Source organism: Eulemur rufifrons, chromosome 6 (assembly GCF_041146395.1).
Source record: "Eulemur rufifrons isolate Redbay chromosome 6, OSU_ERuf_1, whole genome shotgun sequence".
NCBI lineage: Eukaryota > Metazoa > Chordata > Mammalia > Primates > Lemuridae > Eulemur > Eulemur rufifrons.
In genome coordinates, this window is record NC_090988.1 from 23,203,557 (window position 1) to 23,231,186 (window position 27,630).

At 46.1% G+C, this 27,630-nt stretch overlaps 1 protein-coding gene across 1 annotated transcript; it reads right to left on the reverse strand.

The window, feature by feature from the left end:
* Positions 1–14,672: 14,672 nt before the first annotated feature.
* On the reverse strand, positions 14,673–26,529 carry POU2AF3 (POU class 2 homeobox associating factor 3). The gene is made up of 5 exons (XM_069470916.1): positions 24,359–26,529; positions 22,382–22,476; positions 18,387–18,441; positions 16,726–16,949; positions 14,673–15,340 (listed from the first exon to the last, which is right to left on the reverse strand). The coding sequence occupies exons 1-5, from the start codon at positions 24,363–24,365 to the stop codon at positions 14,969–14,971; spliced, it is 753 nt and encodes a 250-aa protein (XP_069327017.1). The 5' UTR covers positions 24,366–26,529; the 3' UTR covers positions 14,673–14,968.
* Positions 26,530–27,630: the final 1,101 nt, after the last annotated feature.

A 27,630-nucleotide genomic window follows, 5' to 3' on the forward strand; every position in this document is an offset into this window, starting at 1 on the left:
TAGTTTCTCTCCTTGGAATCCCTCCTTGTCTGATTAAGACGTTGGTCCTGAGGCTGCTTTCTCTGACTGCTATGTCTTCCTCAAGTCTAGAAGCATCAAGGGGAACTCAAAGCACCCTGGGCAGGCTGCATGTTTGGAGCCAGAGTGCCCCACCAAGCCGGGCCAGGTCCTCTTCCAGCAGCCTCGAGAGGAAAGGCCAGACACTGAGACCCAGCAGGCAACGACAGTCGACAGTCGTGCAGGGAAAGTACCCAGAACCACTGGGGTGGATTCTTGTAAATTTCTGTTATATCTCCCAGGACGAGTCCTAGCTTGCTTTGATTGATTTCTTTGGCTTTCAAGTTGCAGCACATGGATTTCTGAATTTCAAAGCCCTCTAGCAAATATGCAAATGGTTTTAATTTGAGGTGTAACAGACAGGTGGAATTAATATTCTGAAGCCAGTACTTTGTTGGTAGTTCCTGCCATGAAGCAGGTAACTCAAAAGCAAGATTATTTTTTCTACAGAAATCATCTGGGTCTCTTCCATCTGGTGGTCCTTTTAGGCTGTGGTGTTGAAGAGGGAAACATTTAAGGAGACTATTCTAAGAAGAAACTTAACTTTCCTGCTTTTGAATCCGACATATTGTTTTGTGTGTGTGTTTAGCAGGAATGAATTGGGGGCTGTGGCTTGGATGGCAGCTGGGTCAGTCTTAGATCAGAGAGGAAGATGCCCCCCAACTCTGGGCCTCCCCCCAGGGCTTGTTTTGGTGCTTATTTGTCTATTTTTCCCTTTTTCTCTAACTCCTCCTCATGAGCTTTTTTGTGGGACACTCTGTTCCAACAGGGGAATGGAGCCTGACTAAATAACTGGGAGTAAGATAGTGGTTGAACTTCAGTGTCAGACCAATGTGGATTTAAATTTTGACTTTTTCCACTTCCTGCCCTGTGACTATAGACACTTCCTTTAACCACCCTAAGACTTGGTTACCTATAATATGTCTATAAAAACAGCACCAGCTTCATTTTGTTGGGATAAAAAACATAATTATGTAAATTGCACAGAACAGCACATAACACTTAAAAACTCTCTTATAGAATGTTTAGGGGTACAGGCTGAGTGTCCCTTATTCAAATGCTTGGGGCAAGAAGTGTTCCAGATTTCAGATTTTTTCAGATTTTGGAATGTTCGCATTATATTATACTTACCTTTTGAGCATCCCTAATCGGAAAATCTGAAATCCAAAATGCTGAATGAGCATTTCCTTTGAGCATTGTGTTGGTGCTCAGAAAGTTTCAGATTTTTGGATTAGGGATATTCAACCTAAGAAGCTCTGGGAAAGAGGAGATTTACACATGAATAGAAAATGAGCTAAACAGATCCAAGTCAGTGTTCAATAAAATGCTAAGTTGAATGACGCAGGTGATAAGAGGCACTGAAATGCAAGGAAGAGAGGTCACTATGAGAAGTGAGGGGGCCAAGCTTAACAGGCTGGGCCCTTCAAAGTGTACCATAGCTCTGGGAGGTGGACATATTTACCCGTGTTTTATTCACAAAAGGGCACTAAGGCTCAGAGACATGAAATAAGTCATCCAAGGCTATCCATACAGCTAGAATTGGCCAGAGTTTGCATTTGAACCTGTGCAATGGAGGGCAGTCTTGAGCTGACCTTGAAAGAAGGGTAGGGTTGCAAGGAGAAGAGGTAAAATGGGAGCCCTGTTCCTTGGCTTGTTTGCTTTATGGGGCTGTGGAACCGTGCCCCACTGGGAAGATATTAGGATTTCTGCCTGGGGCAAGAGAAGTCTCCCTTGGGGCAGACTGCTGGGCTTGTCACACCCGACAGGCTGTGGGCCTCAGTGCCAGCCAGTTCTGGCAGGTGAAGACCACATATGGCTTTTGCCTTGCCACAGCCCAGCAATGAAACCTGATACCCACACTGGCCCCACAGGGTGCCGGGCATTTGCCTTCTTATCGAGCTGGGCACATTCCTTGGTCAAGTGACCACCTGAGTTACCTCTGTCAGGGCAGATCTACTTCAGGCTGCGTGTGCATTTGCATTGCTGCCTGTCTGCTGAGTTTTGCATTTTTGAAAGTCTGGCCTGGCTGCAGGGGGCTGGCATGAGGCTGTGCTGCCCAGGCTGCTTGCTGCTCTCCCATCCTGAGCCGAGAGACGGAATTTCAGCTGAGTTTGAGCTGGTGGCAACTGTGCTTCACCTGATTGCTCAGAAAGGGCTGTGTGACTGTGACAAAACTTTGCCCCAAAATGTCTCTGCTGGGCTGAAATGGGGCTTGAGGAGAGTTTACCTCAAACGTACTGCCTAGTTGGGAGCTGTGTCCCAGATGTGAGGCCGTAGCAATTACAATGTGCAAATGTGTGTACATTTCTCATATGCTACATCCAGGGCTTAGTGGAAAGAGAACACAGTGTGTGTCAGACACACTGGGATTTAAACCGCAGCTTGCCACCTGAATGAACTTCCGCAAGTCCCTTAACTTCTCTCTGCCCCCTTTCTCATGTCAGGGGGTTGCATCCCTTTACCTTTTCTTTCTCTGGCATGTGCTACATGACAGCCCTGGGAGGCTGCCGTTATTGTGATTATCATCATGGTGAGCAAACAAATGCAGATCTCTTAAGTGACTTGCCCAAGGTCACTGGTCCAAGAGACCCAGGGTGCGAATAAAGTGTTGCACCAGGATCAAGCCCTGCCTGCTGAAAACTTCAGCCCAGTCCCCTTGGGACCCTCACAGGGGCGTTCTAAGCCAGCTGTCCAGTTTGAGGGCTTAAGCCCTTTCTGACGTTCGGTCACTGTGTTTTTCCAAACTAAATTCCTAGTCTCTGGTGATACCAACTGGATATTTGCATAGTGTATCTTGGAGAACAATCTCAGGCCAAGATTCTGACGTTTTATGAGAAGTGGGCTAATCCTATGTGGCACCACTGGTCTGTTGCCGTGGAGCAGATGGGGCAGCTTGACCGTTCCAGGGGGTTGTAAAAGTTCTCTGGACAGCTGTTGCTAAAAAGCTCTAAAATGAACTGCAAGGTGTTTCTCTGGAGACCTCGTTTTGGAGGGCAGGTCTGGCTTTATGAAGAGTCGCTAGAGAATGGGCCCAAAGTTTTGATTTTGATCGTTTCAGCCTGAAATCAACTTTATTCTCAAAAACAGAGTCACTCAGCCTGCAGCTCTGGGGCCCCGTCGGATGAGCAGGCAGGGCTAGTTCCTGGTGTAACACGTTGTTCTTACCCTGGGTCTCTTGGACAAGTGGTCGTGGGCAACTCACTGGAGAGATCTACATTTGTTTGCTCACCGACAGCAGCCACAATGCAGGGTTGGGTGTGAGGGTGGAGCACACTTAATTCAGAGCTCTCCTTTGGGTTTCAGAAAGTGGCATGACCCTTAAAGGTGGCAGACCTGTGGATCAAACAGGAATTTTGTTTTCCTCCAAAAATGAGGGTGAAACTCACGGTGGCTGGAGGAGATGCTGTAGCTTCTGTGGATGTATCCTTAGCCTTTTCTTCACGTGGCTTTGCACGTGTTGGCAGGAACACATGGACGCTGACTGACATGAGGTACCAGGGAGGAAGAGGAAGAGGGGCTGCATGGTGAACCACTCTAGGCCAGGAGGAGCAGACTTCTGCCTGTCAGTTTGCATGTGAGTCGGAGACCTCAGCTTAATTTTAACTTGTCCAGCTATAAACACAGATAGTCACAATCTCCGTTTGGGGAGAGGAAGTTGGAGAAAGAGAGGCAGGTAATGGATGCATGAGTCAGGTCCAGAGCTGGAGATTTGACTGGCAGCTTTGGAGACTTCTGACTGGGGCTTAGCAGGAGCTGGCTGACCTCTTAGTTTCAGCCCTTCCCCCTCCTCCAGGCCGCCAGCTTCATAGCCTACAGGTAAAAGGAATAGAGGACAAATATTTATCAAAGGTTTCCTTTAATAAAATGTCACTTGTTTGAGTCCTTTTGTTCTGCTATAACAGAACACCCAAGACTGGGTAATTCACAAAGAATGGAAGTTTCTCACAGTTTTGGAGGCTGGGAAGTCCGAGATCACGGCGCCAGCAGGTTAGGTTGCCCGGGGAGGGCTGCTCTCTGCTTCCAAGATGGGGCCTTGATGCCACAGCCTCCCGAGGGGAGCAACCCTGTGTCCTCACACGGTGGAGAGCAGAAGGGCAAGGGAGGGTCAACGGCCCTGGGCAAACCCCTTTATAAGGGCCCCTAATCCCCCTGCACAAGGGAGGAGCCCTCACGCCCTAATCACCTCTTAAAAGCCCCACCTTTTAATGCTATCACATTGGCAGCACCTGAATGTGGAGGGGACACATTCAAACTGCAGCATAACCAGTTCTGCCCAGGCCATCAGCTTTCTCTGCGTATCTCCTCCTGGCTTTGGGGGTGAGTCGTTTCCCTCTCCTGGGGAGTCAGGGGCCTCCCCAGTGCCTGCTTTAGCATCCTCACGGATCTCTCTCTCTCTCTCTCTCTCTCTTAATCAGCATTCGTGATATATTCGTGGAATAGAGTTCTTACTTTTTTTCTTTTCCTCTCTCCTTCCCTTGTTCTCATTATTTTGTCTCCCTCCCTTCCTTCCTTTAGCCTCCTTGATTTCTCTCTTCTTTCCCCTCTTCCTCCCAACTTTTCTTCTTTCTTTTTATACATCCATTTTGGTTCTTACCCTTCACAGTCTTGCTCCTTAACAAAACTGTGGGATCCCCGAGGCCAGGGACCGTGTCCTGAACATTTGTCCACATGGTTCTTGGTGAGGTTTTGACCTTCCCGGCCAGTGACTGTGCCATGGACACCAAGGGACCAAGACAAGAGCACCGCCTTTCCTCCCAAGCCCTCCTGGGGTGCGTTCTTTGGTTCTTTGAGCTGTCTGCTCTCTGGGTAGCTTTGGTGGGTGATGGTTGCTTTGTCTCTTTCCTGGATGGCTGGTTCTCAGCCTAGTGTTATCATCCACAACTGCTTGTTTTGGCTGTACAGACTCTTTTTCAAAGGGAAGAAGTGGTTTTGGATAGCAAGTAGGCAAGTCTAGGGCTCCCCCTTCTTTGCATGTCTTTATTCCCCTGTTGGCAGCAAGAATTCTTAGTGGCTGGAAAAACCAAATATGTCTCTGAGCCTTAAGTTTCTGATTCAGCCTGTCTGAAAAAAGAACAAAAACAAACAAAACCAAAAACGAATTCTCTAGCTCTACTCATAGGATATTATTGCAGACAAATAAAATTACCCAGGCTTTAGGTGTGAAATCAGGGCTTTTTGATACTATGGGTTGTGACCACCATGCGAGATGCATGAGAGTAGGGGAGAGAAGTCTCCATGGAAGGGCTGAATTGAAACTTCAGTGTTAAATAGCTGATGTCCTTGGTGTCCTTGCTACATGCCGGGCAGGGGCTCATTGCTTCATGTACATTCTTGTTGAGTCCTCCAACAACTGAAGGAGGCAAGCTGATGTTATTTATATGCCCATTTTCTATATGAGAAAACTGAGGCTTAGGAAAGGCTAAGTAGTTTACCCAGGCTTACATACCTGGGGATTCAAACCTGGGAGGCACACTGGTTCTCATGCTCTTCTTAGCCCTTACATCATGCTACCTCCAAGAGGAAAACCATAGTTTTGCAGTTTTAGAAAGCTTTCAGGAATCAGGTCCTGGATTCCCGGAGTGAGACACTCCAACCTAAAATGAGCTTGCAGATTAATAAATCATCACAAGATTATAACGTTTGCCTTCATTTGACATGTTTGGGTCCATTAGACCAGTGGTCCCCAACCTTTTTGGCACCAGGGACTGGTTTCACAAAAGACAATTTTTCCATGAATGTGGGGTGGCGGTAGGGGATGGGGGAGTAGGGGATGGGGGTGCAGAGCACAGCCCCCTACCCGGGGGCTGGGGACCTCAGCATTAGACGAGCCCTACAAAAGTATACTGTATACTTCTGGACACCATTACTACCATCTGTGCTGCTGTCGCCAGGTGAACAAGCATCTTAGTTGAGAACCAGGGACATCGGTACCAACTGGGAGCCTGTTAGAAATGCAAGGTCTCAGGCCCCACCCCAGACCCACTGAATCAGAATCTCTGCTTGAACAAGATCCCTAGGTGATCTGTGTGCATGTGAGAACGTGAGAAGTGTTCACAGTCTTGGGGTGTGGCTGTGAGTAGTTGGGTTTTTCTCAGGAGTAGAAGTAACTGAAAGCAGAGATAATGATTCACAATTCAGTCCCTCCTTTTTTTCTGTAGGAAATAACTTTTTATTATTTAAAAAACATTTAACCACTCATAATGTAACACGTGACAATGACCAATTCATCAGAACTGATCATTTAAAAATACTTCTTTCACCCCCCACATATTATCTCATTTAATGTTCACAAGAAGCCAGTGAGGTGGGGTAAGTACTCTTCTTACCCTCATTTTACAGAAAAGGAAGCAAGGCATGGAGAGATTTAAGTAAAATTTCCAAGTTCAACACAGCAAGTAAAAACAATTTTTTTTTAAACAGTAACATTTACCTGAAACCAAATACCTGGGCACACTTCAAAAGTACCTTATCCACTGAACATCATTTGTTTTCAATCTAACACTTAGAGACTTTCTGAGTCACTCCACAGGATGAGGTCCTTAACGTAGCTCAACAAAAGCATGTAGCCACCTGTGCACACTTACTAGCGAGAAGAACAAAAATAGCAACCACTTTTTAGTGCTTCTACTTAGTCAGTAGCACTTTACTTGTATTTGTATTTTTTCGTACTTCAATTCTTGCATCTCTTCTGATTTACTTTATAAAAGAGAATTGAGGTTTTTGTCAATAGGGACCGTGACTTAATCACCTTTCCACCAGCAGAGTGCTTGACGCAGTGTTTTATATACAGTAGTGGCACAATAAATGTTTATTAAATGTGGAACAGTCTAGCAAGTCCAAGCTCTCTCCAAGAATGTTCTTTAAAGAAGCCTTTCCAGTTTTCTTTAGGGCATTAAAATAATAGCTCAAAGGCATCATTTGAAACAGAGCTACACTGGAGCAGTTTCCTTGTAGAGGCCAGGATACATCTGCTCAAAGCGTCTTAGCTCTTTTTCTCTTCTCCGGAGCTTTCCAATTCAGTGGTGGAGCTCTGCAGCCTGGTTCCTAACATGCCATGGACTGGTACTAGTCTGCCCAGGGGTTGGGGACTGCAGTAGTAGAGGATCTGGTACACAGCAGACACAAAATAACTGGGTGGCCCCATCTGCAGAGGTGATCACACAAAGTCAGCGAAAACTTATTTTCTCCCAAAATGTGGGATAGCATTAAAAACCAGATAGGCAGGGAAGTCTGTTCCAAAGGAATGAAGAGGACTCTTCTCAGACTTCTGTGTCATCAATGGTGTTCTCACAGTCCCCATTTCTTCTCAGATGGCCTGGACTGTGCAATGTGACTCAACTCTCTGGGATGACACCAATTATGACCTTGTTTTGATCAATGCAATAAAAATAATATTCCACAAGTTGTTCCTGGTATGAAAACAGCTTTGAAGAGCTTTTCTGAATGAGGAGGTTTTAGTCCATTGATTTGCATGCTTCCTATACTAAATTGAGGCCCAGAGAGGTTAAGGCACATGCCCAATGTCACACAGCAAAAAAGTGGAGGAACCAAGAAGCAAACCCAGGTCTGTCTGACTCCGGAGCTCTTAAGTTTTTGCTGTACTGCTTTGTGTGAAAATGGAGTCAGTGTCCGGGAAGTTGGATTCCCACTCTCTCTTCCTGCTGCAGGAAGGAGAATTGCAGAATGAACCCACCCTTCTCCTGCAGTGGGAGTGGGAGGGAATGCCAAGGCTCAGGTCCGCATGACCGACCAGATCAGGAGGCTCCGTACATCCTCCACAGGTGGCCTCCTCCAGGTAAGCATTGAGCTCCTGCTCCCCAGCCAGGGAGAGGCTGCGTGCCAGCACCAGGGGTGGCAAAAATGACTGCTCACCCAGCAGGGGTCCTCTTCCACCATTCCAGCAGGAGAGGAGGCAAAGCCTTAGGGAAAGGCAGCCAAGCCCATTGTACCTTTGATCCTTCCTTCTCCCCCTTGGAAAGTGTGGGGGACAGAGAGGACACTTCAGCCTTTTTAACCTTGGCTGCCAGGGAATGCTTAAAATTCTCGGAAGAGAAATTTAAAGCCAACCACCCAGAGACTATCTGGGTGTCTATGTCTAGTTCTGCTTAATAAGCCAGTGGCAGCGAGGACAAGCTGCTCATGAATAGTCCTGCTCCTCAAATGCAACTCAGACTGGCTGTAGTGAGCGGGTGGACTGACAGAGGGAAGCTGCCTTGTGAGCTGAGAGTAGGTCCCAGGAGCCAAGTCAGAGGAGAGCCAGCTGGGGTTAGGAGCTCCGGAGTTCTAACCTGCCACGCCCATTCTGGACACCCTCAATCCACTGCAGCTTTCCTGGGCCCAGACTGCTGCATTTTTCAGTTTCATGCAAAGGGTGGCGTGCAAAACGATTTGCTAAGACAGGTGAGATGCTCAGACTCAGAAGGGTTTGGGCTGGAACCATCCCACCCCCACACAGGCCATCTTCCCTGCGCTTCCCGAATGTGCCTTGTTCAACAGAGGGAGCAGTGCACGGCTCATGGTGTGCGGAGCAGGCTACTGCAGGAGGAAGAAACCTTTCTGTGGCTTACTTAGGAAAGAACATGTAATGAAGACGCTGAGCCCCACAGAGAGTAAGTGAGCTCTCCCACCTGCCTGGCTGAATGCTGCCATGGAGACGGGAGGAATGTTCCCAGGAGAGCATGGCGGGAAGTCATACTAACAAGCCTGACCTCTTCTTCTTAGCCACTGAAGTCCCTTTGCAACATGGAGCAAATAAAAGGAGCCACAGGGAGAGAGAGTCAAAGAATAAAAGAATTTCTACAAGATGCCAGACCCACGATCCCTCCAGGCCTGAATTTTCTGATAACAATAATGAACTTGGTAGGGAGAAGGGGTGTTCACTCTGTTGGCCAGGGCCTGTGCTTTTTATGAATTTTTTTAAAAAAAAATGTCTTTCAATAACCTTATGAGGTTGGAAGGGCAGCCAAAAGTTGTTTTGTGTTTGTCCCTTAAGGGAATCTCAAAAATTAGGCACATATCCCTTCTACCTCCTGCCCCTGCCTCCAGAAATCAGTAGCACATTCTTGGCCTGCAACCCACAAAGGAACATACGTAACTTATGTACGGCAAAGAACACACTGGTCTAAGACAGTCCACTGCCTTCCCTGCCAAAAAAATGGGTGTGCCCTTGGGTAAGTCACTTTGCCACTCTGGACTCAATTTCCTTGTCTGTGAAATGAGGATTGGCTGGACTAGACCACTAGTTCTCAACTCTGACTGTAAATTAGGATTTTTCTGGGGAGTTTTAAACAAAGTGCTAATTCTTATTGCATAGAAACACCCACCCCTACAACCCATAAACGCATACATGTAAAAAATGGTGAAAACTGAATAAGATCTATAGTCTATTTAATAGCACTGTACCGGTGTCAACTTCCTGATTTTGATATTGTCTTATAGTTATTTAAGGTGATAATCACCACTGGGGGAAGTTGGGTGAAAGTCACATAAAACTGTCTGTACTATTTTACAACTTCCTGTAATTTCAAATAAAGAGTTAAAACAATTCTAAACCAGGTGCAGTGGCTCACACCTGTAATCCCAGAGACTTGGGAGGCTGAGGAGGGAGGATGGCGTGAGCCCAGGAGTTCAGGGTTACAGTGAACTATGATCACACCACTACATCCCAGCGTGGGTGGCGGAGCAAGATCCTGTCTCTAAATAAAAAAAAAAATCCTAATGCCTGAATTCCACCCCGTTGGTCTGGGGCTTGGATATCAGTGCTTTGTAAAACCTCCTCAGGGGATTATAATGTGCAGCCGTGGTTGAGAACCACTGAACTAGGTGATCTCTAGGTCCCTTTCCAACCCTAGAATATTATCAGTCAAATTTATCTAAACCCTTCTTGGAACTATTTACATGTTCAACGTGTAGGAGTAAGACATTTTTAAGTTTATTACCTGCTGTGTGAAAACTTTCTTGAGTTTGTCCTGAAGTTACCCTTTCTTTAAGTGACCCAGGCTTGAGTCTGTTTCACTTTCAAGCATTGTCATCTTCTAGCTCTGTGGTCCCCAACCCCCAGGCCACAGACTGGTGGCCTGTTAGGAACCGGGCAGGAGGGGAGCAGCAGCAGGGACGCTTCATCTGTATTTACAGCCACTCCCCATGGCTCACATCACTGCCTGGGCTCCGCTCCTGTCAGATCAGCCGCAGTGTTAGATTCTCGTAGGAGCGCCAACCCTACTGTAACTGCGCATGCGAGGGATCTAGGTTGTGTGCTCCTCATGGGACTCTAATGCCCGATGATCTGAGGTGGAGCTGAGGTGGTGATGTTAGCGCTGGGGAGCGGCTGCTAATACAGATTATCATTAGCAGAGAGGTTTGACTGCACAATAAATGTAGTGTGCCTGAATCATCCTGAAACCATCCCCTCCACCACTACCCCCTACCCCCAGTCCGTGGAAAAATTGTCTTCCATGAAACCCGTCCCTGGTGCCCAAAAGGTTGGGGACTGCTGCTCTAGCTGCATCTTGGAGCAGCTACTTCTCCACTCAACCTCCCTTCCTCAGGACTCTGGCCTTCCCCACTGCCCCCCTCGCTGCCTGCAGATCCCTTCCTAAGAGCCCGTGACCACAAGTCCCAGCAATAAGATGTCACCCGTTCCGTCCGGGTCTCAGGAGAGAGGGGTGAACCGAGCAGGCCACGTTTCTCTTTAAAGCGTCTTCACTTCATTCCCTGCACTCCCACCCACAGCTCAGTGGTGTCCCAGACTCCCAGGGAGCCCACTTGAGGATGCATCCCAGTTCCTAGTCTAGCTCCCCGCCCTGCCAAGAGAACACTTCCTTCTTTGCACAACCGCGATGCGATTCTTTACCCCACCCCACTTTAGAGAAAGTGATGCCTACCCACAAACTGATCCCTCCCTTGGATTCACCCCTTTCCTCATCGGGGCATCCTAGGACTTCAGTAACCCACAGCAGAACTCCCCTCAAAATCTGAGTTAATCGACCAAGAATTACACAACCGGCGAGGGAGGGGGTGGCTTCAGTGGGACAGTCCCAGGTGTGCTTTGGCATTCCAGGTCCAGTCCTGACAGGTTAAGGGGCAGAGGTCTCCTCTTTCCTCCTCTTTATCCAGGTGGCAGCTCATGGAGTGCACACACGCACACACCACTTTCACATTTCCCAAATAACGATGGTATGTTCTCTATCCATATTAAGCAAGGGAAACTGTTTTCTAAAGTATGACCTAATGGACACAGATTTATGTCCTTAATAGCTTTGGTAGTTTACTAGCATGCAAAACTGCATGGTCTAAGATTTGTTCATCTTCCAGCCCCTACCTCTTCCCCAGAGGCCTATAGGAGTATAAGGAATGAGGCCAGTTACGCTGCCTTCAAAGTACAGAGACACCCGGTCCTGAATGGCCACCTCTGGCCATACTAAAATCGAGCCCCCAAGGCTCTGAGATACCCCACTGACCAAATGCCAGTTTTAGGCAGGGCATCTCCACGCCTCATTTGTAAGACGAAGAGAGCCTGAGCAGACTCACCAGTGGGCTGCCCTGGAGGTTAGTTATACAGGCTTTGAGGATTGGGAAATGATGTAATCCATGTTTATTTTAATCTACTTATTCATAATTTCATTGACATTAACTCTAACTCTTTTTAGCCTTTATCTTTCTAGACTGAATAATAATTTTTAAAAACATTTTCTATCAGTAGGTAGCCTCCCCCTCCCCCCTCTCCTCAGTTGTCCTTATCTATCCATACCTTTCTTCCACATGTTCACCTGCAGGCTTAGGCCAGCTGCCAAGATGTCGGGCTCTGGACATTGCTTGAGGTGATGGTTTCTAAATGTTTACTGCCTTCAGCTTTGTCTCATCTTATCTCTGGCAGCCCTTCAAGAGTTGACCCCTCATTTAAGTTTCCCAATAATTTGAAAATCAGTCCGTGCCCATCTTACCTGAAATTCTCAGAGTTTTAAATTTTTAAAATTGCATCCCCCTTTTAACTATTGATTTTGCATTTTGAAGGCAGGTAGTCGGTCTTGCATGTGGTGAGCACTTAATTAACATTTTGTTTTATTAATCTCTCTAATGGTTCTGAATAACAAAATTATTCCTTTTTTAAAACTTCCATTTATAATTTTATTCAATGCCTTTGTGGTATGAGGAACTGGCTGCAGATATACACGTGACTGTTAGGGCAAAAGATCAAATTCCAAAAAAGATTATTCTTCCAGGTATTGGGAATTCAGACCAAAGCATCAGATAACATGAGTTGGAGAACTTTTACCCTGATTGTATAACCTCAGGGAAGTTATTATAGCTCTCCAAGCTTCAGTTTCATCATCTACAAAAATGAGGATGATAATATATACCTTGTGTGGTTTCTTGAGCATTAAATGTGATGATGCCCACAGAACTGGCCCACAGAGAGAGCTTAGTCCACGCAAACTATTATTATTGTGCTTTTAGGTCCTTCAAGTGAACAATTCAGACATTAACATGTCAGTGTTCTTCAAGTGTACTTAGAGAACCGTCTTTATCAGAATCAACTGAGGTACATTTAAAACATACAGGTGCCTGGGCTCCACCCCAGACTACCGAATCATGCTTTCTTATACTAAGGCATCTGCGTTCTACCCAACATCCTAGTTATATGTTGATGAGAGACATTTTAGATCGTCCCAGTGCTGCTGGTGATGTTTTACCTGCCGCTACAGGTCCCTGAGCTGTCTTGTGTGAGCTGCAGCAGCTAAGACTGGGTGGGGAGCATCCATCCACTTAGAAATGCATCAGGTGACCTGTTGGCCCAAATTGCTGGAAAGCTCTTAAAGACCATTTTGAGTTGGAGTCACACATTGTGATGCACAGTAGCTATATTTGCCCTTGTCTGACATTCCTTTATGAGTCCTTTTCTATACCAGATTTAGGCAAAAACTAGGGAAATGTGAAGAAAGAGTAAGAGATAAAGAGGTAGGAAAATGCTATTAGAGCTGCAAGAGAATTGATTCAGGAGGCAGAGGATCAGAATGGGGAATTAAAAAAAAAAAAAAAAGAATGGCATCCAGAAAGGGGATATGTCGGTGCCGACCACTGGACATCTTCGGATTCTTTGCTCTTCGTCCCTTGGGAACAGCTGCTGGGGTGGGGTGGCGAGTGTGAAGGGGATCTGGTCTGTGTGAATAGATACTTGTTGGCAACAGGCCAGTTTCAATTCAGTTTCAAGCCATTACAAATTAGTTTTATTGGCTTCTCTGAAAAGCAGCAATTGTTCTATTTCCCTGGCATAATTATCCCATGGGGCAGGCTGCAACTCGCCCTATTTGCCCAAGCCTTACTTGAGTCCCCAGGGAGGGGACAGTCAGACAGTGTAATTTTGAGAGCATATCCATCTCCTGATAGGAAGAAGCTCACTTCGGTGGTCGTTAGCTTCTTCCCTTGGGTCCCCAGAGTGTAGAACCTATAGTCTGGCAGCCTTTGTGCTCAGCATCTCTGTATCCTGTGGACAGTCCCTCCGTTTTGGGGAGGTCTGACTTAGTTGTGATGGGAGCACACCTTTGTGAGTATTAAGAAGCTGGGGCTTAATGATTCCATAGGTTCCTGAATAGTCTTTCACAAATGGTGGCTCAAACTTTTCACCACTGGGGAGTAAGGAGTAGGGATTTGGTATTCTTCAGACCAAAGCTTGGGTGCTTACTGGCTGGGCAGTATCGGACAGGTGACTTTACTCCTCATTTTGTTATCAATGTTGTTGTGAATATTAAATGAGATAATGTGGGAAGAAACCCTTAGACAATTCAGGCACACAGGATAGGCTCAGAAAATGGCAGCTGCGGCCAGTGGTATGGTATCAATATGGCTGCCATTGTGCTCAAACTTGGGATATGGAAAATCCACCCTCCTCCCCCAGACTTCACTTCAGGGATTCAGTCCTGTGTCCTAATGTCCTCAGCAAACAGGATTTGACAGTATAGTCTAGCATAGGTAGATTAAGTAACTCTTTACATTGAAAGACAGCTGGGCTTCTTCAAATAGATTAATCAGAGGAAGTAAACTCTGAAGTTCAGTTGTGAACAACATGGTTGGTTGTATAAATCAATTAGTGAACACAAGTGATGCATATTTAAGCACCTACAACAGAAATTCAGAAATCTATGGTAACAATGACTTCTAAATTGGCCTGCCTCAATGGTATGGCAGCTCTCAAGGGAGAGAAGATCAAGTATTTGCTTAGAAAGTTTGCAAGGCAATCCATTAGACAATAAAAAGAATTGTTTATAAGTTAATGTTGCTGTGGGTAAGACGTGCTTTTGATCATATTAACATTTAATTGACTAGTGTTATATATGAGAAACTAATGACTCATGAATGTCTTCTCATGTTGCTGCAAGACGTACACCCTCCTCATTTAGAGCTGAGGCAGATTTTTCCTTTTCACCATCACAACTGTGTCTACCCTCCACCCCATGGGCCCTAAGGCAGCTCACCACATTGTAAATCAAAATGATTTTAAATTCATGAATCAATCAGATTAGACCACTGAAGATGAATTAGTGATTTCCAGAATTAATTGATAATATTCAAATCCATTAGAAACTACTATTGGAAATTAAAAGAAAATAACCCAACATTTTGTAATACAAAATTATTTATTGGTAAAAAAAAAAAAGAGAGAAAGAATTTGTTCATTACACAGAAAAGTAAAACAATTAAAAGTTCCCTATAAAAATTTTAACTGTGAGCATACAAAGTAGGAGTGACACTATGACCAGGTTTGAGGACTAAGTTAGCATCAGAAAATTGAAAATGGTGACATGTAAACGGTGCTTGTGATATTTGTGAATGGGTTACATAGTTTGAAGTGTCATCTAGATGTGGCAGAAAAACAGATATACCCATGCCACGTTCCAAACGACTGTAATTTCTATTAACTATAGCAGATGTCACAGTTTGTTTCCCTCTTATAGAAGTCACTGGCATTGGCTGCTGAGGGGGCAAGTTCCACACAGTCTGTGCCGGGATAGGAAAAGTACTCTGATGCCCGGAGAGCATCTAAGTGCTCTGCCTCGCAGGAGGTGCAGTAGCAGACGGAGGCAGTGGCCGAGGAGAAGCAGTTGTACTGGGTGTGCGAGGGCAAGTGAGGGGAGAAGTAGTCTTCCGAAGGGTAGCCACAGTTTCTGGCGTCCAGAAAAGAGGGGGAAGTGTAATTCTCCGGAGCATATGAAGGCAGCTGAGCTGGTGAGTAACTGTAGTCTAAGGAGCCAGAGAGAGTGGAGGAATCCGAAGGTGATCCTGGGGTCTAGAGAAACAAAAGCCAAGGAACAAAGAGCTTGGTAACTTAGACAGGATCAAAAGAAGTGAATGGTGTGGATTCATTAGCACAGACTAAGAAAATCAGGAGTAAAAACAAAACAACACCCAACCCAAGTCTGCAGAAGTAATTTTATTTGCTGACTATATGATTTCATGGCACCATATTCTATATTTACCGATTTCTTTCCCAACAATAAATTGCCTTGCTTCACTGGCTTCCTTTGTTATAACCATACTTTAGAGGATGCTTTGTTCTTAAACCACAAAATCCCATTGTGTTTCAAGTCACCTGCACAGCAAATCCTGCTGTGTGCCACAATATAAGCTGCAGGTGGCACCTTGTCTATTTCTCCACACACTCACCACGGAGAACCAGGTGAACATGCAAAGGTAGATCTTGGATCCTTAAGAACCCAGTATCTGGCTACTCCAAGATGGGTAACTATACTTCCCACCGCTAAAGTTCTCTGGGGGGAAGGTACCATCTGCTTTCTCTTAAGCAAGCCTACAATCGTTACTGAGAAAGCCTCACTTGGAGGCTGGAAGGGAACTGGGTCTTTGTGGCCCAGTATTTTCCCCGTGACAACATGCATATTCTGCAGAGTTAATTCTCTGTCCCCTCTAAAATTTAGTCTGAAGCCTACCCAGACTTTTGACAATCCCAAAAAAGTTCTTAAACCAATTTTACATCTTAAGGTTTAAAAAAAACATAAGTCTCTAAAAGACATGTAAAATAACTAGGATCTACTAAAGGATCCTAGTACTTCAGTTTAAAGGATAATACATTTTTGGACATTTGGGATCCATCAAGACCAGACAATCCAAATTCTTTCAAAGATTAGGGCTTCATTTTTACTGACCATCTCAGACCCAGCTGAGTTCTTGTGCCTACACCAGATCAAAACAACCAGTTAATAGAGCCAGTTCAGTAACAAAACAGAACAAAAACCCCTCTATCAGAATGAAGTTTGGTATTGTGTACACACAGCCTTAATTCCATTTTCAAGAACTCAAAAATCCATCAAAAATCCGAGGGCCGCTGTTTAAACCAGCAGGTGTCTTAACGTCACAGTTTAAAAAACATTAAATGAATATTGCCTGGAACCTCTTTTTATTGCCATACACCAACTTACTTGGGAGGGGCCTACTTGGGAAATAAAAATTATGTGTGTATTCAAAGGTTTATGCCCTGCAATGTGTGGCTACCTCCACATGTTGACTTTTGAATGGTTCTCTACTTGTTTTCTCAGATGATTTCCTCATTAACAGTGTTTGTATGAATTCTCACGAGATGATGCAAACTCACCGACAAACCGTTACTATCCCCTATTTTGCGACAATCGGGTTATATAAAGAACTGAGATAAATTACCAGGCTCTCGTTAAAGCAGAAAGGGGCAGCCTGGGAGCCATCTGGGAAATAGTGTGGGGCACTTTGTGTGGAATTGAGCTCCGGGTGCGTCTCTGACTGAAGGTAAGAATCAAAGATCTGGTCAAGGCAGCTTGGGTTTTCTTCACAAGAAACACAACTGGAAAATTCTCGGGGATGAAAATAATTGGGCGTGGAAGAAATCGGTTCAGGCTCAAAATACAGTCCTAGAGAAGAAAGGAAAAAGACATATTTTTGCTTAGAAATTGCACTTAGGGATTTGGAGTTCTATCTTCTGAATAATTACTATACCTAGGGAAAAAGGGGGCTTGAGATGTTCCAGAAAAGTAAACAGGAAGGCAATTTGGATTTTTTAGTTGTCTTAGCTAATTCAAGTCCCAGGGGAACGCATCTGGTTAATAATATGGATATTGGCTATAAATGTGGCTAGGGCAAAAATAAAAGAACGGTGACCCAACCTGTGTCCAAATGTCACAGTTAAATAATGGTTCAAGCCTCCACTTTCCTGGACTATAAACACATCAACATCTAGCTCCTACCAGCAGTTCAAGGAAACCTCCCAGAAGTAAATGATAAAGTTGTTTGAGGCTCTAAGAAAACTTTTGATGCTATAGGAAATGATTCTTTTGATTTAGGGTGATTGCTCTCCTAAACTTTTCACACTTACTCAGTAACTTAAATTTTGAGAAAGAGAGAGTTTTGAAAAGTGATCTAAATGGCAATGCAAATGATAAACATGGAAACTGGAAACATAGGGAAACACTGGAAACACTGGAATCAGCACTACTTGTTCTAAATTGCAATAGGCAAAAATGTTTTCTTAGTGAACACGTAAATGTAATAATGTAATTAAAATAAGTTGCTAAATATACCAAATAAGAATAGTTTGGGAAACATTACTCCTTTTCCATTTTAGTATTAATAGGCCCAATTTGTGATAATTATTCTTAAATGCTCAAAGAAGGGAGGTTTACAGTGTGGCCAAAAATACTACAGGATACTGGATTTTTTTTTTGAAATCTCAAATTCCTTTAAGGTTAAGCTAAAATGACGCATTCGGTGGAGAGCTATCATAAGCAGAGGTTTCCTTATGTACAGCCTCCTTAAACTCTTAGCTGTTGAGTAGCATAGGTAGGAGTGTTTATGTAATAGAGTTATTCGTATCGGGCTGAGAAAACTTACACTTGTTTGAACTGCTCTCTGGGAAGAGAGAGGGAAGGGGAGGGAAGCCCCTGTTGGCTGGAAGCTAAAGGAACAGAGCAAAGGCATTATTCTAGTGCCTCAGGATGTTCTTGTATTCCATCTAATAGTGCACTAAAAAAAGATAAGGTTCTGTGAACAATTCTGATTTTTTAGTTAAGTTTAGTTACTTGGAGATGGGGAACTGGAATAAATCTGAAGAACAAACTCTTGGGACAAAATAAACAACAGAGAATAGAGAGTTCAGAAATGAGGACAAAAATTTGCACTTGTTTCCTTGCTGGGCTTGCATCTGGAGTGACTATGCCTTTTTCACCTTCTGATTGGTTGGATTCCAATTAAATGGTGGTGCCTATCTTAACCCCTGAATCAAGCACTGGAAGTCTTTCGAGATGGACTTTTGAAAGAGTTTTTGAGGGAATTGTAATGCTGGCTGTACTCACCTGCAGAAGATGGTGCAACGGGGTCTGAAAGGTGGATACTGCTGCCTCCGGACAGCTGTCAAATCAAGAATATCACCATGAAGCAAAGTGAAATGAAAGATCTATAAAGGGAAAGCTAAGACATTCTGTGGGGAACTGTGTTTCTTTCTGCTATAAGGTAAGCCAGATTCCTTCTTCTCAAAAAATTGCCTTCATTAAATACAACCAATGTTACATTTTACTTAGATTCAATTTTTATGTTTGCTTGCTTGGGAATTTTTTCCCCCTCATATCAGATTCTCCCACTTAAATTTTAAAGGTTATTAATTTTGATAAAAATTAATGTAAATAATTTTTATGTTGCAGATATGTAAGACTTTGAGAAAACTCACCAAGGAGCCTTTCTATTAAACTATTTAATTTAAAATTATTAAGGACTAACATTTATTTAATCCCACCTCTCACTTAGTCAATTATTTTCTCAAAATTTTCATATACCATCTGGCTACTAAGCCTTAGAAATTTATTTCCCCCCAAAACACAATTTCTAACTTTGTTAATCCTGAGTAGCTAAAAATGTTCACATCTTCTTACTATATATGAAATAATAAAAGAGAAAATATTTTCTTAAAGCTGTAGTTGGTGAGTTGCAGCCTCCCTACATTCTAATTAATGGTCAGAAGATATTTCAATTCTTTGTATGTTTTTTACCATTTTCTATAAAAGTTGCTTTTTTCACTACTGTCTTTAAATACTTACAGTTTACAAGACTGCTCCTTTTAACTGTTTAAAGTAAAGCAACCCGCATTTTCCAGTAGAACTGATAATTATACTAACTGAATAATTTAGAATTTTTTTCTTAAACTTTAATTTCAGGTGGTGGCTTTAAAGTTTAAAGGGACCAGCGTTGCTTTGTGATTCTGTGCTGGGAAGCCGAGCTCACCACACCTCTCTTGGGTTGCAGGAGATACTCACTCCCGCACACTGAGCCACTGGGAGAGCTGTACAACCAGCCACTGCTGAAACAGGAGGCGGTGTAAATTTTGAAAATGATCCATGCTGTAATGTCATGAACCAGGAAGCTGGAATCCTTTACCAGCTCTTTATGCAAATATTTGGCTGCAGTTTGTGCTCAAGGACTTGGAAGGAGTGGGTTTTAAAAAATCTGCTTCATTGTCGAGTTCTCATTAACCCCATTCCTCCCCCGACTGGCCTGTTTTTCTGCCTCCCATGTTATCTCCCTGAGGTATGTTTACAATATCCTACTTGATATTATCTTTCTAGTCATGAGTTCACTTTCTACTTTGCTCCAAGAATACAAAGAACGGCACCGCTCTCTTAGATTTCAAACAGCACAAAAATCCACAATCTACAATTTATAAAAACACATCAAGGCTATTTAAAAAAAAAATTCATGGTTTAAAAAAAGGTAAATTATATCTTTTAATAAGTACTAACTCAAGTTTCCCTTTGCCCTAAAGGCAAAAGAAATATGTGTGTGTGAGTGTGTGTCTCTGTGTGCATCTCTGTGTGCTTGCAAATTGATCTGGCTGAAATAAGTTTTTTTAAATCAAATTTTCCAATCTGGCATGCACACAGTGTCTTCTGGCACTGCTTGAAACCTGGATATTTGTCTCAGTCTATAACTTCCACTCATGATTGACTTCTACAAATTTCAAATTGTGGATACTACTCTGACTTTATGACAAATTAAGAATTTCTTCCTGCTTTGTAATATTTGATATCTTTGGCTTAAAGTTTCCCAGAGGCATCTTTCAACCACTGAACAAACTGCAGATCATCTCTTTTAAATGAGAAAGATCTATACTAAGGAGCAGGCATAAATTATCCCCTGGTATCTGCCACTCTTGCCTACTGAGTATACTGTCACAGCATTCCTAGAATCCCACATGCTTCTGACGGCTCCTAGTGAGGGACTTTACATCTTGCTCCTGGAATTAAATTTTATGGGTGTTGCTCCTATGTGCCTGGAAGGGCATAGGCCGATAAAATCTTCCAGGAAGCACAACAGAGCAGGCTCCACTCTGCCTGTACCTACAGGGCATTGGTTCAGAAGTACTGCTTTATTTCTCAGGAGGGAATTCAGAAAGATTTAGATAAGTCAAACTGCTCTAGGGACCAGAACCTAGTTAGATACACAGGTGAAATCCTTTACCCTTGCTTTAGCTCCTGCTGTTAGCTAACAAGGGAACAGTGGCCAAACCAATCTGTAAGGGCCCAACAGCAACAGAATTGCCATGCCCAAATGCAATTTCTCCAGGTGTAGCTGAAGCAGGAGTCTACCAAGGACCAAAGCTCCTTAATGAAAGATTAGGATTTGATATGAATGCCTTAAAAGATTTTTTTTTTCCTCCAGAAGCATTTTCTAGTTCCCTTGTACCTGGTTTTATTAATTATACAACCATCTCCCAGCTGACGGGGTTGAAGCCACCAGATTCCTGTTTCCTATAGTTGGATCGGTACAAAGATGAATTTAGGGAGCCAATAGGGGGCAAGGGCTTTTATAGTAAGAACAAGAAACCCTGGTCCTACTTTTAGCTTTACCCTTAGCAAATACAAGACTTTGATTTTAGCTGTAATAGAGGTATACAGATTCCTGATCTACTTACCTTTGCTGGTAATAGGAACTAAGTGAAATAACAAGTGTGCGAAAGTGCTTTAAAAGAAGAACCACTGTAAAGCCTTCTACAAATGTAAGGAAGTTTTACTGTGTTACCTGCAATTCTGCACATGGAATTATTAACTTCTCCAGCTGTATATGCCAAATCACAGCAAACTCACACCTAACTCTAAACTCTGAGCAAAGGGTGAGGGTATGAATGAATATTACTAAATAGCTGCTCTCAGTCCTTGGTTGGAATTTTATTTTAATCACTTTTCCCAAATAATAAACAATGATAGCTGACATTTACTGAGCATGCACTATGTGGAAAGCATTATTCTAAGAGCTTTATATGCAATACCCCAATTAACCCTCCCAAAATCCTATTGTCCCCAATTTAAAGATGAGGAATTGGGCAAGAGAGATTGAATAATTTGCTTCAGGATACACACCATGGAGGAGCTGAGATGTGAACCCAGTGCATCTGGTTCTGGAACTTGTGTTCACCACCCCTACATCTTTTGCCTCCTCCCATTTCATGAAGTTGTACAGGGCCCACAAAGAGCACCAGGCACAGAAACTGTTGTGGGGCAGATACGGGGAAAAGGACCTATCCTGACATAGGCAATACAAGCCCTAGCTGTCAGATCCTACATTCATATCCAAACCAACCCCCAAGCAACTGTACCATCAAGGGCTTTCAGGGATGAGCTGCCCTCTCATGGGGGACAATCCCACCTGGTTTATTTGGTTTTCTGCTACTGCCACCTCCTGAGTGCCCTTGGCGGTCTCATCTGCTTTAGGAAGGTGTATAAAATATCAGGGAACCCTTATGCCTGCTCAGTTCAATTCTGTAATAACCTGGAACTACTTAAAGCTTTGTTACATCTTAAGAAAGTGGTTCTGTATTCCAAGCTGTCTCCTCTGCAGAGACACGGCCTTTTTCTGCTAAGGAATTTCAAAGACTGGCGATTTACAGATAAGTGATCTTAGAGGCTGAGTTCCAGAAGAATGAGGAGGAGAATTTCTGGGGGAGATTTTCTATGGTTGTGTGAGGATTGTACATACACTGTCTTCCTAACACAATAACCACCCACTTACCTGCTGGCTACTCCTTTCCCTGCAGGGGACCAACAAACCTTTTATACTTAAACTTTGATCGTGGGGGATGGGCTTCCCAAATCCTGAGCCTCACAACATGCCTCAGCTGTCCTCTGTGGCTTCCCCTGGTGAACTGAGATGAAGCTGGGCACAGAAGTTATAAGAACAGCCGAGGAAGGCCAGGTTTGGGGATGGGGAGTGGGTGGGCCCTCCGGTGGCCTCCACGCTTTCTCAGACACAGGACTGATGACGCCTGACCGGGCTGGGGAGTGACTGAAGGGTTTATGCTTACAGTTTCCCCCGAGGCTGCCTGGTGCGCCCTTCTTTGCTGCAACAGCTCCTTCACTGTGATCTTCACGCGGACACCTTGATACACCTTCGGTTTTTCTGGGGAAAGGCAACTGAGTCAGTGGTCAAGTCCAAGGTTTGGGTGTCAGGCTATGGACTCACTGGCGCCTTTATAGGCTATGTCACCTGAAGCCAAGTTTCTAGGTTTGGAGAACACAAATAGAATTCTAAAACACAGTAAAAACCTCAATTTCTCAAACGTGAAAGGATGAAGAGAGGCTGAGCAGGTTTCAGGGCCCCAGTGGGAACAGAATCTATGGAAATATGTGGCACCATCCACCCCTGGCTGGGCCCCAGTCCCACACCGATAGCACACAGGTGTTTCTGCTCAGGAACGTGGAGACCAGTGCAGGGGAGCTCACCACCTTGGCTAACCAAGTTGGGGGACCCTGGGGTTCTGGGCCCAGCCTGCTGGCCTGGGAGAGGGTATTGTGGACCTGGGGAGCAACCAGGGGCTGGAGCTGGGGAGCTCTCTCCAATCTAGAGCAGATGACTAGCCCACCCCACCGTGATGTTCCCAATGGTGTGGAAGTCCGAGTCCCTTCCTTGTCCACCACGCCAGGCGTGGCTTCTGTGGAGGCTCCGACCTCTGCGTGTCCTTGGTCTGGAAGCCAGCCTGGGGCAAGCGGCGGGGTTTGGCCAGCTCTGTCCTGGGCCGGTGAGGGACCTGTCAGACTGACCCTAGCAAAGGGGCCAGGCCCGAGGAACTCCCTCCCTCTGTCTTCCCTTCTGCCATCTCTCCCTCGCCCTTTTTCTCCGCCTTTCCCGCGCTCCATCTTTCCCTCCTCCCTCCTTTGCCCCGGCTCCTGCTCTCCCCTTCCCCTCTCTCCCCACCCCCTTCCTTTCTGGTGCAGGCGTCTCGGCAGCGCAGCGCGAGCTCCGGGGAAAGCCGTCCCGGCTCCCGACTGCCGCGCGCTCCGCTGGGACGCGGCCCTTGGGAAGGGGACGTCCCGGGCTGGCGGGGCCGGGCCGCACTGTCCCGGCTCGTGGGGGCCGCCGGCGCGCGCCGGAGGCGTCCGCGGGAGGGACCCCTGCGTGCCGGGAGCGGGGGTAGCCTCGGCCCCGGGCCCCGAAGAGCCGCAGTGAGTAGGAGGGACCGGCTGTTAGGCCGAGCCGGGCCCAGTGAGCTTTCGAGGTGGGGGTGGCCGCAAGAGCCCAGTACGGCTCCGGCCCTGACCTCGACCCTGGAGAGAGCGCCCGGGAATCGCGCGGGGAGGAGCCGGGCGCGGGGCTGGGGGCGGCCGCGCGTTCAGCTCGGGCGCCTGTGACAGTGCCAGCGCCTCGCCTGGTCACTGCGGGGACCGCAGCTGGACAGCAGGGACCCCCCCCCCGCCCCCAGGCTAACTAGTTCCCGGGAGCTAGGGTCTCCCCTGGAAAGGGGTTTGCGCTATTTCTCGCCTAGACCGGGGGAATCCTGTGTCCCGCCCGCAGGCGCAGGCGCCGCGCCCTCTCCGCGCTCCAGTCGTCCCCCAAGCCCCCACTTTGGGGCTCCGCGGTCAGCGGGCGCGCCTCGGGGGTCCACACGGGGACCGCCACTGCTCAGCTTTGTGGGACCGGCGCTCTCTGCTCGCGTCCCGGGCTCACGGTGAGCCTCTAGCTCCCCCCGCCGCCGTTTCTGGTCGCGCAGGGTCCGCGCCGCGAAGTGCCAGGACACAAAGGGAAAAGTGGGAGGGCGGGCAGGGGCCTGGGGTACGCGGACGTCCGGAGCGGCCAACCCGGCCACTGGGCCTCTGCCCTCGGGAGCAGGTGCCGAGTGGGAGCGGCCACAGCGTGGCCTGCGCCCTCTCCGGATCCCCGGCCCTTACTCGCATGCCCTGACTTTGTGCCTCTCTGTTCTATGCAGGAAAAGCTGTGGAAATACACCCGGATTGCAATGCCCCTGGCTCCCGTGACCCGACCCCTGGAGAAGCAGCTGAGTTACCCGACATCGTGGTCAGCAGGAGCCGGGTCGGTGGCTGGATGCTGCAGCTGCAGGGACTCAGCGCCTGGGAGGGCTCCTGTGCCAGGAGAAAAGCAGAGATGCAACATTTTTAAAGTTTCACAAAGCATCCGGCTGCACCCAGGTCCCTGGAGCAGGAGACAAACAGAATTAATGTTTTATACCTTCGGGTATAGGTTTGAGTTTTTTCCCCCTCATGCCAAGTATTTAAAACCTCTAGAAACCCATGATTTGACAATCAATGATTGCGCGATACTTTCAATTTGAATATTCAAAGGCTTAACAAAATGGACTATCTTCTGCAGAAATCCTGCACACAAGCACCCCGCAGAAAGTCCAGAGAAACAGGGAGTGAGACCCCTGTGGGTCCTGGCCCTTGCTTTTACTGTATTTTGAGCATTTTGTCCTCCTTCCCACAAACAGAGCAGGTGTCCTCAAAGATGCTCTGTGTTTCAGCCTCAAGGGCAGCTCGGGAACCATGAGGGATGTAGGCTGCCCCCCCAGGACCCCCTGAGCCAGGCTAGCTGGCCAAACTGATCCCCACATTCCCAATCTCCATTTTAAGGGGAAATCTCAGGTTTTGGGGAGTGAATATGGCAGCCAGTGGGTGTGGCATAACAAGCAGTCACTCTGGTCCCAGGCTGCAGGCCAGAGGCCCATGGAGGCCTTAGCTCTGTGCCTGTCTCATTCTGGCCCTGCCTGGCCCAGTGTGGTTTTCCCTCCGCTTTTCATCCCACTCTCTTCCTGGGCCCCCCACACAGCGGTTTCGCACAGAATGCCTGCCCGCCAAGACCCTTGCTCCTCCCCACAGAGCTGGGATACCCATGGATCTTGCCCTCTGGAGATTTTCTGACCCTGTGTTTCATCACTGCACTGTGAAGTTCCCTTTTCTTCCCTTTTCTCCTTCTAGAGCTACCCTGCCTTTTTGCTGTAGGAGCACATGTTAGGAAACAGTGACAAGGTGGCTCCTGCTCATTTTAGGTGAAAGGATGTGGATGTGGGTTCAAACCTTCTCACTCTGGGGTGAGAGGTAGAAGGGATTTGAGGTCAGGCTGCCCGGTTGGTCCAGGCCTGAGCCCCTCACCAATGCCTTGGGACTGTGCTGGGTCATCTTCTCCAAGCACTTGCTCTGCCCCTTCGTGTGATTTGGAGGATGGAGGAGACAGGAGTGGTCCAGAAAGGGAGACAGTGCCAGGCCAAATCCTCTCGTAGCCCCTGCACGAGAAGATGGAGAGGCAGAGTGGGGCTCCCTTTGCAAATAACTAAGATATTCCCAGGACACCAGACAAGGTGATGGTTATGGCTCTCTGCTCTTTGTTCCCTGAGTTTTCTGAAATGCAAAAAGTGCAGTTTGGCCTCAGAGGCTTCCAGAAAAAAATCTGAATGCCCTCGAATGTGTCCGATGCAGGGTGGGACATACAGAGCACACGGAAAGGGCATCTCTGAGAATGACAAGACCGATGAGTAGGAATCGCTTGGCAGCCAAAGCCACATCTCTGCAGGAGAGGATCAGGGCTGGGGACATCCTGAGGTGACCTGGCAGTGGAGGGAAGGATGGGGTGTGTTTGTCCCTAGCCCTGCTGGAATCTATCAGCTGCTGGAGCCTCTTTCTCCAAAGGCCTGTGAGCCTGTGTCCTGGGGTTTCCCTGATGGAAGGCAGGTCTGAGGATCAGCCCTGAGGAGGGGAAGGACAGTGGGAGTTGAGAAAGCCCCTCCTTCCCACCTCGTGTCCCCTTCTCTGCTGTACCTGGGCACAGCCACTTGTGCAGGAACAGTGAACAAAGCAGCTTGCAGTCAGGAATGGTCTCTTGTCCCCATAGCTGCTTCCACTGCTTTTCTCTTCTGCCCTCCTCCCTTTTGTTTTATTCTTATTTTTTGGTTTGCTTTTTAAAACCTTCCTTTTTGTCTTTTGGGCCTTTTTGTGTATTTTTCTTTCATGTTTCATTTTCTCTGTCTCTCTTCCTGTCACTGCTTTCATCCCTTTCTTGTCTGCATTGCTGTTTTTCTCCCTGGCTCCTTGCGTGTCTCTGTTTTCTGCTGTTCTGAGTTGCTGTCTCATTCTTTCTTCCCCTTCCTAATCGCTCCTTTCACATGGGGATGGACAGGTATGGCAGGAGGCCGTTCACTTTCCTTGGCAACATCGCTGGAGTTGATGCTGGTGGTTGGCTACCCTGTGGAGAAGGCAGGCAAGGCTGGGTGAGAGGGGAGCTCCTCCTTGGAAGTCATGAGATCTGTAGGGACAGCACCAATCTCTTTGTCCCTTTCTCCAGCAGCCTGTGCCTGAATCATGGCAGCAGTCTTGGGGACTTCTGTGTTGGCCCCTGTTACTGGGATGGACACCCCAGTGCCGGTGCTGGCTAGCAACTTCAGAATACTAAATTTCCCCAGGCCTGAGCCCTGTTTTGAGAGAGAAGCCCTGGTTTTTAGCCCCACATTAAGGAGTTTTGTCTCCTGTTGTTTTTATAATCACAAAACTCCAGCACAGGTATTTAAGAGCCAAGTGCCATGCTTATGGAGTAAGGGGGAATCCTTTCTAAACGGGTCCTGAGACTCTTTCTTACAGATTTTGCATGTACAGTGAGGCCGGGAGCAACCATGTCTACCCTGAGACCCCAGGTACCCATAAAATTGGGTATTCCAAAATACTAAAAGACTATTTAAATTGTCCTTTATTATTTATTGGATGTCAGGTGCTGTATTGTATAACATCCCCATTTCACAGATGAGGAAACAGGCTCAGAGGATAAGCAGTGTGCCAGAATTACTGAGCACGTAAATGGTAGAATTGGGATTCAAACTTTGAAGTCTAACTCCAAAGCCCTTGCTCTTAAGTATTGATATTGCCTTCCTGATCTTTTATAATGGAAGCTTTCAAACTTTTTGGACTTCAACCTATAATAAGAAATTCATTTTACATGTTCTTGTATATATGTAACAATATATTTATAAAACCAACATTATGCAACAATGTATACCTGTGTATATGAAGCACTCTGATATTTTCTATTCTATTCCATTTTTGCAATTTCATTCTATTTATGAAAAATATATGTTGGTTGGGAGCCACTAAGTTAATTTAATGACCTTGTGAGTAGTATTGGAAAAATACTGTCTGTAAGATATGCAAACACATTGCACATGCGTGCGGAAGGATTTTGGGGTGATGTTTTACCAATAGTACGTGTGAAGAGACTAAGAGTATCCTGTAAGGACTGGAATCACTAGAGCCCTGAAGAAGAAAGAGGCTGGCTAGA